General features: G+C 56.0%; 2 protein-coding genes across 3 annotated transcripts; one reads left to right on the top strand and one right to left on the bottom strand.

The window, feature by feature from the left end:
- Window positions 1-2,301: 2,301 nt before the first annotated feature.
- Window positions 2,302-6,054, top strand: IL27RA (interleukin 27 receptor subunit alpha). Its single transcript, XM_029069777.1, has 10 exons — window positions 2,302-2,587; window positions 2,791-2,876; window positions 3,158-3,341; window positions 3,478-3,660; window positions 3,801-3,902; window positions 4,001-4,159; window positions 4,420-4,548; window positions 4,702-4,795; window positions 5,286-5,379; window positions 5,614-6,054. The coding sequence occupies exons 1-10, from the start codon at window positions 2,455-2,457 to the stop codon at window positions 5,995-5,997; spliced, it is 1,548 nt and encodes a 515-aa protein (XP_028925610.1). The 5' UTR covers window positions 2,302-2,454; the 3' UTR covers window positions 5,998-6,054.
- A 287-nt stretch (window positions 6,055-6,341) lies between these two features.
- On the bottom strand, window positions 6,342-15,657 carry PALM3 (paralemmin 3). Of its 2 annotated transcripts, XM_007657650.2 has the most exons (7): window positions 15,371-15,657; window positions 11,678-11,726; window positions 10,682-10,762; window positions 10,235-10,365; window positions 9,938-10,025; window positions 8,975-9,020; window positions 6,342-8,189 (listed from the first exon to the last, which is right to left on the bottom strand). In XM_007657650.2, the coding sequence occupies exons 1-7, from the start codon at window positions 15,460-15,462 to the stop codon at window positions 6,871-6,873; spliced, it is 1,806 nt and encodes a 601-aa protein (XP_007655840.1). In that variant the 5' UTR covers window positions 15,463-15,657; the 3' UTR covers window positions 6,342-6,870. The 2 variants fall into 2 exon arrangements, with proteins under 2 accessions (XP_007655840.1, XP_028925609.1); XM_029069776.1 differs by lacking the exon at window positions 11,678-11,726 and having other exon boundaries at window positions 15,371-15,446.
- Between the last annotated feature and the right edge of the window lie 269 nt (window positions 15,658-15,926).

Raw genomic sequence — 15,926 nt, 5'->3', positions numbered from 1 at the left:
CCCAGATGATGGATGACAATGAAGAGGAATGGGTGGGTTCCTGGGTCATTTCACTAAGTACACTGTCCCAACACTATTATACGGCCATTAACTAGCCCTTGAAGTGTACAGGATGGCAGGATTACATCAGTGTTGTAATCTGCCTCCGATATCCCCTGCGTCCTGACGAACAGTCACCTTTCCTCCCTGCAGCAACCTCTCACTCCAGCTCCCAGATGAGGGTAAGGGACATGTGGCATCGACCAGTCCCTTATTGATTGATCAATCAATCAATCAATGGTATTTATTGACCATTTACTGTATGCCAAGCACTGTACTAAGTGCTTGGGAGAGTACAATATGATAGAGTTAGTAGACGTGATCCCTGCCCACAAGGAGCTTACGGTCCAGAGTGGGAGACAGACGTGAAAATAAATTACAGATAGGGGAAGCAGCAGAGTACAGGGCACTGTGGGCTAGTCGAAAGAGCCTGGGCCTGAGAGTCAATTATAATAATAATAATGATGGTATTTGTTAAGCACTCACTATGTGCCAAGCACTGTTCTAAGTGCTGGGGTAGATACAAGGTAATCACGTTGTCCCAAGTGGGGCTCACGGTCTTAATCCCCGTTCTACAGATGAGGTAATTGAGGCACAGAGAAGTTAAGTGGCTTGCCCAAGGTCACACAGCAGACAAGTGGCGGAGCCGGAATTAGAACCCACTTCTTCTGACTCCCAAGCCCGTTCTCTTCTCACTGAGCCATGCTAATGACATTTGTTAAGCATTTATTTTGTGCCAGGCACTGTACTAAGGCTTGGGGCGGAAACAAGCAAATCGGGTTAAACACAGTCCCCGTTCCACACGGGACTCACAGGCCTAATCCCCATTTTACAGTAGGGGTAGCTGAGGCAAAGAGATGTTAAGTGACTTGCCCAAGGTCACAAAGCAGTCAAGTGGCGGAGCTGGACTTAGAACCCAGGTCATTCTGACTCCCAGGCCCATGGTCTATCCACTAGGCCATGACCTGGGTTCTAATCCCGGCTCCACCACGTGCCTGCTCTGTGACCTTGGGCAAATCACTCCACTTCTCTGGGCCTCAGATTCATCATCTGTAAAAATGAGGTGTCAATACCTGTTCTCCCTCCTACTTAGCTTGTGAACCCCGTGTGGAACAGGGACTCCGTCCAACCCGATTATCTTGTATCTATCCCTACACAGTGCTTGGCGCATAGTGAGCCCTTAACAGTACCACAGTTAGTAGTATTAAGGGTATGGACATAAAGTGCCATGTGCAAGTGCCCCGTGCCCTGCCTTTGTGACTCCCGACCTGTGGTGTTGGGGGCGCCTGTAATGTGACCCTTCAGAAATAAGGTCTGTCCACCCAGTGCTGCACTAGCGGTTCTCAGTCCCTCCCATTTTACTGGCACCCACAATGTTCTGGAAATCACATGATTTGGGGAGTCAGCATATTGTCGTGGAAGAGCACCCGTCTGGAAGCCGGAGGACCCATGTTCGAGTCTGACCTCTCCCACCAGCCTGCCGTGTGACAGTGGGCAAGTCACCTAACCTCTCTATGCCTCAACTTCTTCATCTGCAAAATGGAGATAATAATGCCTGCCTTTCTACCAACACCCAGGGTGGTACCAAGAGCAAAAATGAGGTCATTAATGTGAAAATGGGTAGGCTTTAAAAGCACTAGACAAAACGAAGGTATTGGGTGTTATTGTTAATCGCCTGGCAAGGTAGAGCAAATGGGATGCCATCTCCTAGAGCCGATCCTCCGACACCTGTCTCTGTGGCCGTTTCAGTGCTGGTTAGCACCACCCGTCCGGTGGGCAAGAGGAGAAACTTCAACCTGTTCATTTGGTGATATGACATAGCTCCTCTAAAAGGACAGGAGAGGGAAGAAGATTACTCAAGAGTTACAATTATCCAGCCAGAGTTCCCATGCCATGGCTAATGGAGAGTTGGCGATGTATACTGTTCATTACGTGATGTAGCCTTCTTAGTTTGAGGAGGTATTCCCTGATAGAACATGGAGTGTATTCCTCATTATGCCTCATATTGTCTATCATCTGACTCTGTTTGCTGACACCTGCTGGCTTCCCCTCCTCTGCGGTGGTTAGAGAAGCAGCGTGGCTCAGTGGAAAGAGCACAGGCTTGGGAGTCAGAGGTCATGAGTTCGAATGCCGGCTCTGCCACTAGTCAGCTGTGTGACTGTGGGCAAGTCACTTAACTTCTCTGTGCCTCAGTTACCTCATCTGTAAAATGGGGATTAACTGTGAGCCTCACGTGGGACAACCTGATTACTCTGTATCTACCCCAGCGCTTAGAACAGTGCTTGGCACATAGTAAGCGCTTAACAAATACCAACATTATTATCTGTGCTGCTTGCCTACCCATGCTCAGATTACCCCTCTCCCCCTCTTTCTAACCACCCTTTCTCTGGCCAGCTGGATCCAGAAGACACATTTATGGGCCATTTTATCCTCCAAGCCCTGGAACCCGCCAGAAGATATGAGGTGGCCATCCGCTGCCGACTCCAGGATGAGAAAGGCTTCTGGAGTGACTGGAGCCCAAGTATCAGCTTCTGGAGCGTGCCGGCCGGTGAGCACGAGGCGGAAGGGGAGGTGGGGGTTGCCTCCTTTTGCAGGTCTCTCCCGGCCCCCAGCCAGTGCCGAGAAACCGGTCTCTTGAGTTTTAGTCCCTGCTGGCCCAGACTCTTGTGAATCCACTTGGCAAGCTTCTCTCAGGGACTCTGTCCCCTCGTTCATTCCCCTGTCTTCCTCTTCCCCACCTCTCTTCTCCAGCCCCAAGCAGCCTGGTGAATCTTTGGGTGTCGGCATCTCTCTGCAGTCCGAAGCCTGGGGGTAACAGCCCCCTGCTGCTCTGGAAGGTGAGTGGTCTCCGTCCCCCACCCCCCCCGGCAGCTAAAGGAGACCTTTTCTCGGATTCTCCTTGGCCCATTGGCAGTCTCGTAGGCTGTCATGTTGCCGTCACTCCACTGGCAGATCAAGCTGCATGCAGGAGGCAGCGTGGGACAAACAAGAGGGATTGGGCTGGGATTCTCCTTCCAGCACTGGAAGGAAATTTTGTTCCCCAGAGATTGAGGGGGATGGGGTGGCGGGGGTGGGGGGGAAACGGGGACATTAACCCTTTCTTCCCCACCCCATTCAGCCGCTCCCAAATGAGGCCAATCTAAGCTATGAAGTGGTGTTCCGGGTCAGGGGTTGTGACCTGCCCCCTGTTGTGCTCCCCTGCTGCCAAGCCTCACTTCCCAGAGATGCAGAGTGGGCAGGGGTGCTGGCCTTCAACCCTACCGGCCGCACACCTTTTGCCAACCTCACCCTGAAGTGTGCGGGTAAGGGCTGCAACCTTTCTTTGCACAGTGTGGGCCCTGGAAGGTGCCGGGGTCACCAGGTCCAGGTGAGACCATCGATTGGTCTGTGCAGAGACTTGGCTTCCTTCGGACTGATTCGCTCCTTCTCCCTGTCCAGGTTCTGCCCCGGAGGGAGTCAGGGTCAAGAGCACAGGGAACCAGGGGCTGCTAGTAACCTGGGAGCCTGGGCGAGGAGGGGAGCCCCAGGAGTATGTGGTGGAGTGGACCAGTGATGTGCAAACTCCCCAGGAACTTCACTGGATCCGACTCCAAGCCGGGGAACACAGAGCCCTGCTGAATGGTGAGGGCTGAAGCCTAGAACTGGGAGCTGAAGAGGGAGAAGGGGAAATAGCTGGAATGTGAGGGGGACAGGGGGAGGCAGAGGAAACAGGGGAAGGAAGCACTGACTTTGCCTCTTTCCCCCTCTCTCCTGCCCCATAGGGAGCTTCCCACCGGCAGTCCCCTTCCAGGTGGTTGTGAGTGGCATTTTCCCCCAAGGGTTGGGCCGCTCCTTGCCAGCCCAGGGCTATGGGCAGGAGACAGGTAAGTGGAGGGAGGGGAGCGGGAAGAGGCATGCAGCCTGGAGGAAGGGCAAGGCCTGGGCAGGGGATGACCCCAACTCACCCCCATTCTCTCCCCAGTGCCCTCGGCAGGCCCAGCCCTTCAGCGGTTACAGGATGACCCCGGGGGAGCACCGGTTGTAGCATGGGAGCAGTTGCCTTTCAGGCAGCGTGGTGGCCACCTCATTAGTTATAACCTGTATGTGCAGGCGGGCACCAGCCCTCCTACCCTCTGCATTGGTAAGAGCACCATCTCCTTTTCCACCCTCCCCTTTGTGCCTCCCTGCCACTCTCAGACCATCTGCCAGAAGCCCACCCAGTCCCTGACCCAGGCCCACCCATCCGGGGGCCCTGACCCAGGCCCACTCATTTTGGGGGCCTTGACCAGCTTGGTGCCATCCCTCTCCTCTGCCCAGTTGCTATACCAGATCCCTCTCCCTTACCCCACCCCAGTCTTCCTCGGCTCTGCACACATAGCTTCTCTATTGTCCTGGGCTCAGTGAGTGCAGACACCCAAAATCTAACCTTGCGGAACCTGGTGTCCAGTGGGCGCTACAAGCTGTGGATGACGGCTACCACCTCTGCCGGGGAAGGATTCCCTGGACCGAGCCTTCTATTGCAACTCCCAGGTGCTTAGACTGTGTGGTGGAGGGCAGCAGGGGATTGACGCGGGAGGGGGGCAGAGGACCAAAGCTGTAGGAGGAGGAGCAAGGTGCCTGGGTCTTAAAGGGGGCTCACCGGGCAGCAGCTGGCCGCCCCTTGACGTTCCTGTCCTTCTGCAGAGAACACAGTCAGGTGGAAGGTGTTACTGGGCTGCCTGCTGCTCCCTGGGCTGCTGCTGTTAGGCTGCGGACTGGGCCTGGCCTTCTCCAAACGGTGAGGAAAGGATCACTGGACACCGGGCTTCTGGCTCCAGTCCCAAGAGGGCTGTGGGAGGCAGAAACTCTGCAAATCACCTTTCTGCGGCTGACATAGGCCTCCTCCAAGAGGCCTTCCCTGACTAAACCCTCTTTTCCTTTTCTTCAACTCCCTTATGCCTCGCCCTGACTCGCTCCCTTTATTCATCTTCCTGCCCAGCCCCACAGCACTTATGTACATATCCATCATTTATTTGTTCATATTAATGCCTGTCTCCCCCTCTAGAGTGTAAGCTCTTTGGGGGCAGGGAGTGTATCTATTATATTGTTAGACTGTACTCTCCCAAGCACTTAGTACAGTGCTCTGCACACAGTAAGCACTCAATAATTACAATCAACTGACTGACAGTGCTGGAGGGAGGATACCTGGTTCTCCACCCTAAACCCCTTTCTCTCTCTCTCTCTCTCTCACCTCTCCTCCACCCCTATCCTCTCCCATACCCCACCAGCTGCCTCCATATCTGCCACAAGCTTCCACCCCGCTGGCTCTGGGAGGACACCCCAGATCCTTTCAACAGCAGAGCCGCCTGGACGGAGGAAGAGGTGAGAGCTAGGAGAAAGGGATCTGGTGGGGAAGCCAGGAGTCCTGTGTCTCCCAACAGAAGGGTGGGATTGGGGGAGGAGGCCCCGTGGTTCAGGGGGCTTCAGCCCCACCCCTGTACCCACCTCGCCAGTTCCCCAGTCCAGCCTGCTCAGAATATAGAACCCCAGCCCTGGAGGCGAGAGGATTCCTGGGCAGGACAGGAACTCATCAGCCCCAAATCTGTTGCCTCCCAGGATGTCCCCAGGGCCCTGCCCCCCCAGGAACCTCCTCTTCTAGAAGTGGAGGAGATGGAGCCCCTGACTGCACCACAGCCTGGAGTGGCCGGCCAACAGCCATTGCACACCTTTGGCTACGAGAGGCACTTCCTGCCCACCCCAGAAGAACTGGGCCTCTACTCGGCAGGACAAGTTGACTGCACTCAAGTCACCATGCAGCCCGGAGAAGAGGAGGTGCAGGATGATGGGGAGAGGGGGCCAGAGGAAACTGCGGGAACCGAAAAATGCGAGAACCTACTAGCCTTGGGAGAGAAAGGGGAGATTAACACCGGGCCAGAAATGACTGGCGTGTCCCAAAGCCTGGAGGGCTCCCCGCCCCGACTCCTTTCCTCCCCACTCTAGGGGCAACGACGATGTTCCCCAGGCCTAGACAGAAGAATAAACCCATCGGAACCACCACTGTTTCTGCCATCCTTCTGTCTTTGGGAGTTGGGGGACAGGACTCCCGACTTCCTCTCCAAACTGTAGCGGGAGGTGGGGTGGCAGAATTGGGTGGCAGGTAAGATGCCTAGGTTCTCTGCCAGATTCAGCCTCCCTACTCTTCTGTCCTAAGGTCCCGCATCTCAGTTTGCCCTCCAGACAACGGGGAAGGTCAGGGGTGGAGGAGACCACCGTGTTTGTGGGCAGGAGTGGACCGTAAGAACCTATGCTTCACCGGCTTCTCCCACATCCACTTCACACACATGGCGGGTCAATAATGAGTTGATTTTATTTTCAAGTATTAAGGCAGCCGAGGCATAGAGACAGGAGTTGTGAGGGAAGGATGCTGCTTGGGTCAGGCAGTGTGGTTCAGTGCCCAACCCTGGGGGCTCTCTCCAGGGCACTGGGCACAACTGGCTCTGCAGAATTCCTCCTTCTTCCTGGACAATCCTGCAGCCATCCTGACTTCTCTGGTGCCATTAGGAGAGGTTCAGAGGGTTCTATCTTGGCAGGACCTTCCCAGTGCCCAAGAGATGCCTGTCCCAGCTACTGACTGCCTCTCTGGCAGCTCCCACCCCTTCGGGGGTCAATCTGAAAGTTGATGCCAAGTTGCCGAGGTAGCTGTGAGATCCAGGCAGGGGTAGGAGCCTCAAACTCCAATAAGGGGCCTGGTCCTCACTTCCTGTCTCCCCACTCCACCCCCTTCCCAATAAAGGTGCACTGTGCTGGCTGATGATACCTGCTTTGAGGTCCTTTTGCCAGCCAAAGGGGGGCATGGGATACCTGGCCCAGGGCTCACATGACAGAGCAGCACTGGCACGACTTCTGCTTGGGCCCATTCGACTCTTCACCCTCTTGCTGTGGCTCGGGCCGCCTGGCAGGGGCTGGTGCAGCGGCATAGGTGGGTACCAAGTGGGTACTGGGGTTAGGATAGGGGGCCCCAGTGTGGATTCTGGGCAGCAGTGGCTGGTGCTCCAGAGGCTCAGCTGAGAGGCCAGGGAGCTGCTCCAGGGAGGGGGCTGGGTCCCGCCTTTGAAGTTGAGGGGGGTCGGAATCCTGGGGCGGCACTTCATCACCTGGGAGAGCTTCCGAGTCTCCAGGGAACACAACGTCCTGCAGTCCCTGTTCTCTGCCTCCTTCTTCTTCTTCCTCCTCTTCCTCTTCTCCTTCTTCTTCCTCTTCTTCTTCCTCTTCTTCCTGTCCTTTCTGCTCTGACTCCAGGCCCTGGGCTTCCCCTGGCTCCCTGCTTCCCAGCTCAGCCTCTGGCTCCTCAGGCTTGCGTCCCCCGCTCCCCTCAGCTGGCCCCTCCTTCTCCTCATCTGGTCCCTCATTCTTCTCAACTGCCATCTTGCTGTCCTCTGCTGCCAACTCATTGCACTCTGTCATCTCGGCACCTGCTGCCGCCACCTCGTCCTCCTCATCTGTAATTACCACCCGCTCCACCCAGATGATGGTACCCTCCTCTCCAGTGCCCACCCTTCCTTCCCTGTCCCCGGCTCCCTCTTCCGCGCTGTCTTCCCTGGTAATTTCCTGCTTGTTCTCTAGCCCCTCCCTGGCAAGGTCTTTGATGCCCACATCCTCTAAGCCTTCCTTCTCTTCTCTAATCGCTCTCCCTGTGGCCCCCATTTCCTCACTGAGATCCCCCTCTAGACCACCTAGCTCTTCCCTGGCACTGCCCACCATGGCCTCCAGTCTCTCTCTGGCCCTCCCCTGTGTGCTCTTAAGCTCCTCCCTGAGAATTTCCTCTCGGCCCTCTTCCTCTGCCTCTTTCTCCATGGCTGCTATCCCTTCCCTGCTATTCCCCTCTATGTTTCCCATTTCCTCCCTGGCACTCTCCTCTGGACTCCCTGGCCCTTCTTTAATGTCAATCTCCCTGCCCCCTGGGGCCTCCTTCTGGTCCGGCTCTGTTTTAGTGGGGCTGGGCATTGGGCAGGGACCATTGGGCTCTGAGGAACTACCGTCAGCAGCTCCCCACTCCTTCAGGGGTGAGGTGCCTCCACCCACCTCTCCCCCGAGATCCCCGGGATGCTGAGCTGTCTGCGGCACAGAAGGCTCTGGAGCCTTGCCTACGGGTGTGGCGGGCAGAGATGCCCTTTTCTCAACTTCTTCCTTATCTGAGGAAAGAGGAGGACCAAATGGGTAACAGGGGGCTACTTCTCCCCATGGGCACTGAGAATTGCTCCCCCTTCCCTTCTCCTCACCCTGAGCTGAGTTTGGCTCCCAGGCAGAGGTGCCAACTTTCATTTTGAACCCTAAGGCCAAGTGGGGGGAGGATATTGATGGGGTGGGGCTGTGAGGAAGTGTGGTAGCCCCAGGATGTGGCTTCCGGGGGCGTGGCTCTCACAGCCCCATTGAGAGAGAGTGGCCCCTGAATAACCTCTGGAGCTTGGCAGTGGGGAGCAGGCTGGCCCTGGGGCCTAGCAGGGTGACAAAAAGCCACAGTCTCAGCCAAGAGTACAGCGGGGGGAAGAGGAGTCTCCGGCTTACCCTTAGAGCTCCCACCAGACTTCCTGACTAGAAGGAGGATGAGAGGAGCCTCTTGCCCTGCCCCTAAGCCTGGAAGAGGTGAGATGAGCTCCTGTCTCAATCCCAGAACTCCCACCGGGCTCCAGGGCCAAGATGGGGAAGCTGCAAAGGTCAGGTAGTAAAGTGGAGCCACCATCAGAGCACCTTTGCCTTCTGCAGGCCTCCAACTCCAAGGAGCAGGGTGGGTGAGCTGCAGCTGCCCAGGCTGCCCAAAAATCTATGGAGGTAGCTTTGCTCAACAGGCCAGATTCTGGCGGGAAGAGAGGAAGAGGGGAATGATGTCCCCGATTGCTTCCCCAGCCAAAGAACCTAAGGGGTCTAGCTCTCTTTCTAAACTTCCTCCCTGAAAAGAAGTGGGCACCGAGGCACTCACCTGCAGGGGTGGCTTCCATGGCAGCTTGGGAAAGAGAGCGGGGTACCTGCCAGAGGGACAGGAAAGAAAAAACAGGCATCGAGATTAGCCCCTCATCCTGGGTCCCTGCCACGTAGCAGGCCTGGCGTCCTGGCCTGGCTTTGGAAGGCCTAAGACATTGAGAGTGTCCACTTCCTCCTTGCCCTGAGTCCCTTCAGGGTCTCATCCTCAAACACTGACTCTGGAGCTCAGCTTCATGATGATGATGATGATAATAATAATTAATAATTCATAATAACAACAACAATAATATTTGTTACGTGTTGCCAAAGCACTGTACTAAGCACTGGGGTAAATACAAGTTAATCAGGTCCCTCATGGGGCTCCCAGCTTAAGTGGGCAGAAGAACAGGCATTGAACCCCCATTTTGCTGATGAGGGAACTGAAGTCCAGCAAAGTTAAATAACTTGTCCGAGGTCACACAGCGGACAAGTGGCAGAACCGGAATTAGAACTCAGGAGCTCTGACTCCCGGGCCCATCGTCTTTCCACTAGGCCATGCTGCTTCACATGTTCTCTATTGCCAGAGCTCGTTTGGAAAGAACCTTTCCCTGATTCTCCTTCTGCTCCCACTTCAACTTCTCTGCCCCCCTCCTTCCCTATACCTCCCCCGCAACCGATTTCTTCTTCCCCTGGGGGTGTCGCTCCTTCCCCATCAGTGACTTTGCTTCTTCATGCTTAACCTTGTATTAGACCATGAATTTCTCAGGGGCAGGACCTGAACTTTCACTTTGGATTCCCCAGTGCCACAAGATGGATCCCAGAATAAAGATGATTTTGATGAGGATGAGCTGTCCTGCTGAGTAGCCACATGAGTGTGTCCTTCACTTTGGGCCTGTCTGTCTGTCTGTCTCTCTCCCTCCCTCCGTGTCACTCCACCCAGTTCTTTCCCCTGCCTCGCTCCCAGGTCCCCGGCCCCTCTTACTGTCAGCTTGCGCCATGTGGGCCGGCCCGAGGCTTTGGGTTGGGCACCGGTGGATGCGCTCTGGAGTAACTGCAGCTCGGCCTGAAGGCTGTGGAGTTGAGGGGAGGGGGAGACAGGGCAACTGGAACCCAGGCATCCTGCCTCCCAGCCTCCCGCTCCAGGTAGTTATGCCAGAAGAAGGGCAAACTTTAGAGCCTGGAGAGGATCTCAATTGCCTGGGGCTGAGTCCCAGCACCTATGCTTGTTCTTTCCCTGTAGCCTCCCCTCCCACTGCTGCATGCCACCTCTCCCCCTTACGTGAACAAGTTCTCTTCCAGTTGCTCGATCCGGGCCTCCGACTGGTCCACAGGGGAGATGGCTTCCTGCTCAGGCCCCTCTGGAGGGTGGGGAGTCCCAGCCATCAGCCACCGCTCCCGCAGGAACTTCCTCTGGGGAGCCAGGAATAGTGAGAGTCCCCCCCATTCTAGGAAATCACCTACCCCCAATCACCTCCCAGTTTGGGATCAATTCCACCCAGGCTCCCCTACTCTGAGACAGCCTTCCAGAACCCTCTCGGTACCCACCTTGTGCCCCCACAATCTAGGACAGCCATCACCACCCTTCACTCCGGTGCCTCAGGTGGAGACAGTCCCCACCTTGTACCCCCAATCCAGGGACAGCCTCAGCACCGCCCCCCACCCATCCCCTCAGCCTCAGACTAGGGCAATGACCCCCTCAGTCTTGGGGCAGGTCCCCTGTCCCCACCTTGAGCCGCAGCACCCTTAGCTTCTCTTCCTCCAGTTCTCTCCGCGTGGTGCGGATCTCCTCCTGCAGCCGCCGTTTCTCCTGCGCACACAGCGGAGAGTGGGAGCTGCAGCTGGGACCGGGGCCGGGCTGGCTGGGAGAGCTAGGCGAGCAGAGCCTGGCCGGATGGGCAGGGCAGGGACGGGGCTTGCTGCCTCCTTCCCCTCTCCTCCTTTTTGCCTCCTCCCCTCTCCGTCTTTCTTCTCTCTCTCTTTCTCTCCCGCTCTCTCTCTCCCTCCCCACTCCTTCCCTTCTCTTCCACCTCCAGGTCCAGGAGGAGAAAGGAGGCTTGGGAGAATGGGGGTGGGGCGAGGGTGTAGGGAAGGGGGCAAGGGCAGGATGCCTCGATTCTGGCAGGGGATGAGCAGCTGGAGAGGGGGAGGAAGGAGACAAGGGCTGAAGGGCAGGACACCTGAGCTCAGAAAAGAGGCTGAGGGGCAGGCTGGTCTCCCCCTCCCCCACTGTTCCTGGGCCAAGCCTGAAGGGGCGGGAGGGGGAGCTGAGGGAGGGGTGTGGTGGTCAGGAAGGCGCTGACACAGCGCATCTCCGGCCACTCCGCTGAGGGGGATGGATTGGCAGAGCCCTGGAGCCTGGTCCTGCAGCTGTCTGTGGGGACAAGGGGCAGGGGAAAGGTTCACTCGCTTACTACTGATTTCCCTTATTCTCCGCTCTCCTGGGCCCGGTGGGGCATCAGGGTATGAGGCCAGGCCCTGGGAGAAACTAGTTGGTTGGGCCCGGGTGGCCCCAGGGGGGCAGGAGAGGCAGTGGACGTAGGCAATAGGTCTCCCCTGGTCAGACTGGAAGGGGGGAAAGAGGAGCGGCACCCGCATTGGGGGAGCCTGACTCTGAACCTGACCCTGATCCCCTTCCTGGGCCCGCAGAGTGGGGCTGGGTTGAGGTGGGGATGTAAGGGGGTCAGGTGAGAGTCCTATGGGAGGGGTGGGAGGCGGTACTCACTCCAATGACCTCCAGTCGCTCCCGGTAAAGAGAGCTCTCCGCCATTGCCCTGTAAAGAGAGAAGACTAGGGCAGGGGCAGGGGTGGGGTCCAGGGTGGCGAGAGAGGGCAGGAAGAGATGAGGAGGCAGGGAAGAAGGAAAGGCAGGATAGAGAGGGGCGAGGCAGGGGCAGGGAGCCTTCAGAAAGACCCCCACCCACACCCACACACACACATTTCTCCTTGGGTCACGAGGCAAGACTCCTGGGTTTGTGTCCCTGGCTGGGCAACTATCTCGGTCCTGCCTTGCTCTCTGCTGCAGTTTACCTCTGGGGTGCACTCCCCATTGGCTAGGTTGGGGTTATGCTGGCTAGGTGGGCTGGAAGAAGCCAGGACCACAGAAGCAGTGGAGGGCTGTGGAAGCTGTGCCTCCTGTTTCTCCCCACTCCGGTCCATACTTCACTCTGCTGTCTGCATTGTTTTTCTACAAAAACATTCAGACCATGTTTCCCAACTCCTCAAGAACCTCCAGTGGTTGCTCATCCACCTCTGCATCGAACAGAAACTCCTTTCCAATGTCTTTAAAGCACTCAATCACCTTGTCCCCTCCTACCCCATCCCGCTACTCTTCTACTACAACCCAGGCCCCACATGCTCCTCTTATGCTAACCTTCTCACAGTACCTCGATCTCGTCTATCTTGCTGCCGACCTCTCGCCCTCATCCTGATTCTGGCCTGGAGTGCCTTCCCTCCTCATATCCAACAGACCATTACTCTCCCTCCCTTTCAAAGCCTTACTGAAGGCACATCTCCTCCAATGGGCCTTCCCTGACTAAGCTCTCCTTTCCTCTTCTCCCACTCCCTTCTGCTTCTCCCTGACTTGCTCCCTTTATTCACCCCCCTCCCAGTCTCACAACACTTACATTCATATCTGTAATTTATTTATTTATATTAATGTCTGTCTCACCCTCTAGGCTGTAAACTCGTTGTGGGCAGGGAATGTGTCTGTTTATTGTTACGTTGTACTCTCCCAAGCACTTAGTACAGTGCTCTGTACACAGTAAATGCTCAATAAATACGATTGACTGATTGACTGATGTCATGGATTAGGATGCTGATACGGTGTGCATTCGAACTATGAAGGTATCTGGGGACAGGGGGCCGCTCCAGGCTCTGTTTTCTTCTCTTTTTTTCCCCATCTCAGGGCCGGGAAAGGGGGTGGTCAGGGCGGTGGACTTAGGCAGTCTATCAAGGTAATTAAAGATTGACCTCACTAGCCTTGTCAAAGGCACCATAGTGCGGTTTTGCGGTCAGACCCCTGGGCAGGGAAGCAGGAATACTAGGCCCAGCCTAGCCTCTGACATGCTGGGGAACCCAGGACAAGTTCCCTTCCTTCTCGGGGCTTCAGTTTCCCCTCTGGGATGCCTGGAGTTCGGACTACAAGGAAGGCTTGAGGAGAGGACTGGGTCATATCAGTGTGGGATCCCCAAGCTACTAGTATTGCCTTGACCAATGCTACTTTTTTTGGCAGCCACTGTTACATGGAAATGAGGTTTCATGAGTGCAGGTGCTGGCCTCACAGAAGGACAGATAGAGCTTTCTTTTCAAAAAAACTTTGCTGCTTTGGACATTCCATACCCATTCTCAGAAGCCTCCCTCCGGCAGGGAAGTTATGGTTCACGGATCAGAGGCAAAGCTGAGTCGGGGCCTGAACTCTGCCCCATAGGCAGAGAAGCCCAAGTTGTTCCACTCTCTTCTTGCAGGTCAGTCCTGGCCTAAAGCCCTTGGGAAGGGATTGGCCTGTCTAGGGTTTAACATTTAACCAGAGCCACCCTTTTCCCTAAGAGGAGGCCTCCTGCCCTCCTTGAGCTGGATTAGGTCTACATCATGAGGAATCGCATAGGATTCTGTCACATGAGTTCTGTTCTTCGCCTTGGGGTTACCCTGCCGGGAGTCCCATTCCTGGTCTTGCCCCACGCCACCTCCCCTAATTCCCTTCCAGAGCCAGGACCCAGGAACTCTCTACTCTCTACTGTCTCTCAGCCCATCTTGTCTCCCAAACCCAACCTAAGACCTCCATTTCCTTTCCTCCACGGGAACGGAGTCCGCCCCAGATGACGGGGATGTTGGCCCACCCCCTCACCAACTCGATCCCCACAAATTCAATGTAGCTCAGTTTCCTATCTTATTTGAATGTTGGCTGTTTTCAGGTTCTCAGCCTGGTCATTTAAGAGGGTTGGGGCCTGGTGGAGAGGACAGCGGGCTAGGAGTTGATGGGAACTCCTGGGGTCTCTGCCCAGCTGTGATTCTCAGGGCAACCTCAGGGAAGGCCACTGCCCATCCTTTTACTTGGAGTGTCCCTGATGGAGGCGAGAGGGGGAAATCTTCCTCTCTCCCACCCCACCGACTCCCCGCTGCCTCCCCCGCACCTCCGAGATGTGATCTGTCTGCCAGTTTCCTGCCCAGGATCGGGTTCCCAGGTTGCTGAGCAACTGGATTTCCAGTTGTTAAATAATGCAGAATTCTGCACCAGGAGTGAGGGGACAGGGGCTCTAGGGACCTGGGTAGGAGCCCCTCCAAATTCTCACACCCCAGGGCCATGGCAGAGGCAGCGTCCGAGGGTACACTACATACAAGAGGCACTGAGTTGATAACCCCAGAGGCTGGGATCTTTGCTGATCAGGGTCCTGGAAGGGGAGAAGAGTTTCCCAGTGGCTGGGGACAAAGAGAGATAACCCAGAGATCTTGCCTCCCAGCCTTGGGCTCATCCTCTGTCTTCCATCCCCTGATCAGTCAATGGTATTTACTGAGCGCTTACTCTGTGCAAGCACTGTACTAGGTGCCTGGAAGAGGACAGTGCAACAGAGTTGGTAGACACATTCCCTGCCCACAGTGATCTTACAGTCTAGAGGCGAAGATAGACATGACTATAAATAAATAAATTACGGATATGCGCGCAAGTGCCGTGGGGCTGAGAGTAGGGTGACTACCAAATGCCCAAAGGGTACAGATTCAAGTGCATAGAGGACACAAATAATAGTCTCAAAAACAACCCCAACCAAAAGGAAGGTTTCACTGAAGAACTCCAGGGGTGTTTTTGGCATCCTGGCTCTCCACTGGGGACGACTCAGTTGAAGTCCGACAGCTTAGGTCTAGCCTTGGGGTCTCCTTGGCCGTTTCTGGAGACTGGGAGTCTGGACTTTGGCTCTAGATCACTGCCATGCCAGGGCTCCAAGAAATGTTTCCTCCCCAGACACCATGCTAGGTTGGGAATAGAAGCGGTTTCTGCACCCTCCAGTTTCCTCCAGATCTTTGTCCTGATCTCCCCGTTTTGGTTTGGGGTTATCTCAAGGATCCTTGGGTGAGGCATAAGCAAGGCTAAGATTGTATCCCCTTCCCCCATCTACAGAGCCTCACTCAGTTAGTTACAATCAGAGATTGCTGGACAAGGGCAAGATAGTTCAAGGTTGACCTTCAGGAGGCAGAGCTATGCCCAAGAACCGCCACCCTGTCTGTGGGAAAGTCAATTTGGAACAGGCATAGTTTGTGAGAACGGTCTGTCCCCATCTTCTTTCCTTGGCGCCCTCCTGTTCCCAGCCAGGGGAACAGCAAGTTTCTTCATCCCACCACCCCTTCACCGCCCCTCTCTCCCCACCACCACTCCCCTCACCCTCAGCATACCCAATCCTTGCCCCTGCCCCCTCCTGGCACTTACTGCATATGGGCTCCTGGGCTCCAGCTCTCCCCTCCAGGGGTGCAGCCCCCCCCAGGGCCCAGGGCCCCGGGTCCCAGGCTCCGCAGGGTCATCTCCCCACCAGCGTGAGCTCCTCTGGACTCCCCAGGCTGTCCCGTTGCTCCCCGCCGGTGCCCCGCTCCTGAGAGACTGGGGCCAGCAGGGCAGAGGGGTTGGGGGGGGGGGGGCACTGTGGGTACTGGGAGAGCTGGTTGGGCTGGTTTGGGCAGAGGAAAGAAAGGAGGGAGGGAGGAAGCAGACAGCCCTGCCGGGAGTGGGGGCCAGGGGCTGGATCTGGCTGGGTGAGGGACAATGCTATCAGCTGTCTTGATGAATTATTTACCAGTCATCTACAAGGCCTTCTCGGCCCTGCTGCTAACCTCTCCACACACATGCATTATCGCACACATAGAAGCGTATGTGTACTGGCAAGGTATGCACCCTCATACAATTTATTCACTCATGTCAATGAGCCCCAGGCCCCCACCCATCTCGATTCATAGGCACCCAATGTTTCGCCAACACATGGTACGGACAA

Source organism: Ornithorhynchus anatinus, chromosome 7, assembly GCF_004115215.2.
Source record: "Ornithorhynchus anatinus isolate Pmale09 chromosome 7, mOrnAna1.pri.v4, whole genome shotgun sequence".
Lineage (NCBI taxonomy): Eukaryota > Metazoa > Chordata > Mammalia > Monotremata > Ornithorhynchidae > Ornithorhynchus > Ornithorhynchus anatinus.
The sequence above is the reverse complement of the archived record's forward strand: the minus strand, read 5'-3'. Positions and strand labels throughout refer to the sequence as shown.

What these genes read in the sequence shown, in the direction of transcription:
- IL27RA (XM_029069777.1), top strand. Translation starts at nt 2,455, where the DNA reads ATGGGCCATTTTATCCTCCAAGCCCTGGAACCCGCCAGAAGATATGAG. An exon ending in CTTCTGGAGCGTGCCGGCCG is followed by an intron (nt 2,588 to 2,790) that starts GTGAGCACGAGG and finishes TCTCTTCTCCAG; the next exon opens with CCCCAAGCAGCCTGGTGAAT. An exon ending in CCGCCTGGACGGAGGAAGAG is followed by an intron (nt 5,380 to 5,613) that starts GTGAGAGCTAGG and finishes GTTGCCTCCCAG; the next exon opens with GATGTCCCCAGGGCCCTGCC.
- PALM3 (XM_007657650.2), bottom strand. Translation starts at nt 15,462, where the DNA reads ATGACCCTGCGGAGCCTGGGACCCGGGGCCCTGGGCCCTGGGGGGGGC. An exon ending in CTGGAAGAGAACTTGTTCAC is followed by an intron (nt 10,026 to 10,234) that starts GTAAGGGGGAGA and finishes TCAACTCCACAG; the next exon opens with CCTTCAGGCCGAGCTGCAGT. An exon ending in CCACATGGCGCAAGCTGACA is followed by an intron (nt 9,021 to 9,937) that starts GTAAGAGGGGCC and finishes TCCCTCTGGCAG; the next exon opens with GTACCCCGCTCTCTTTCCCA.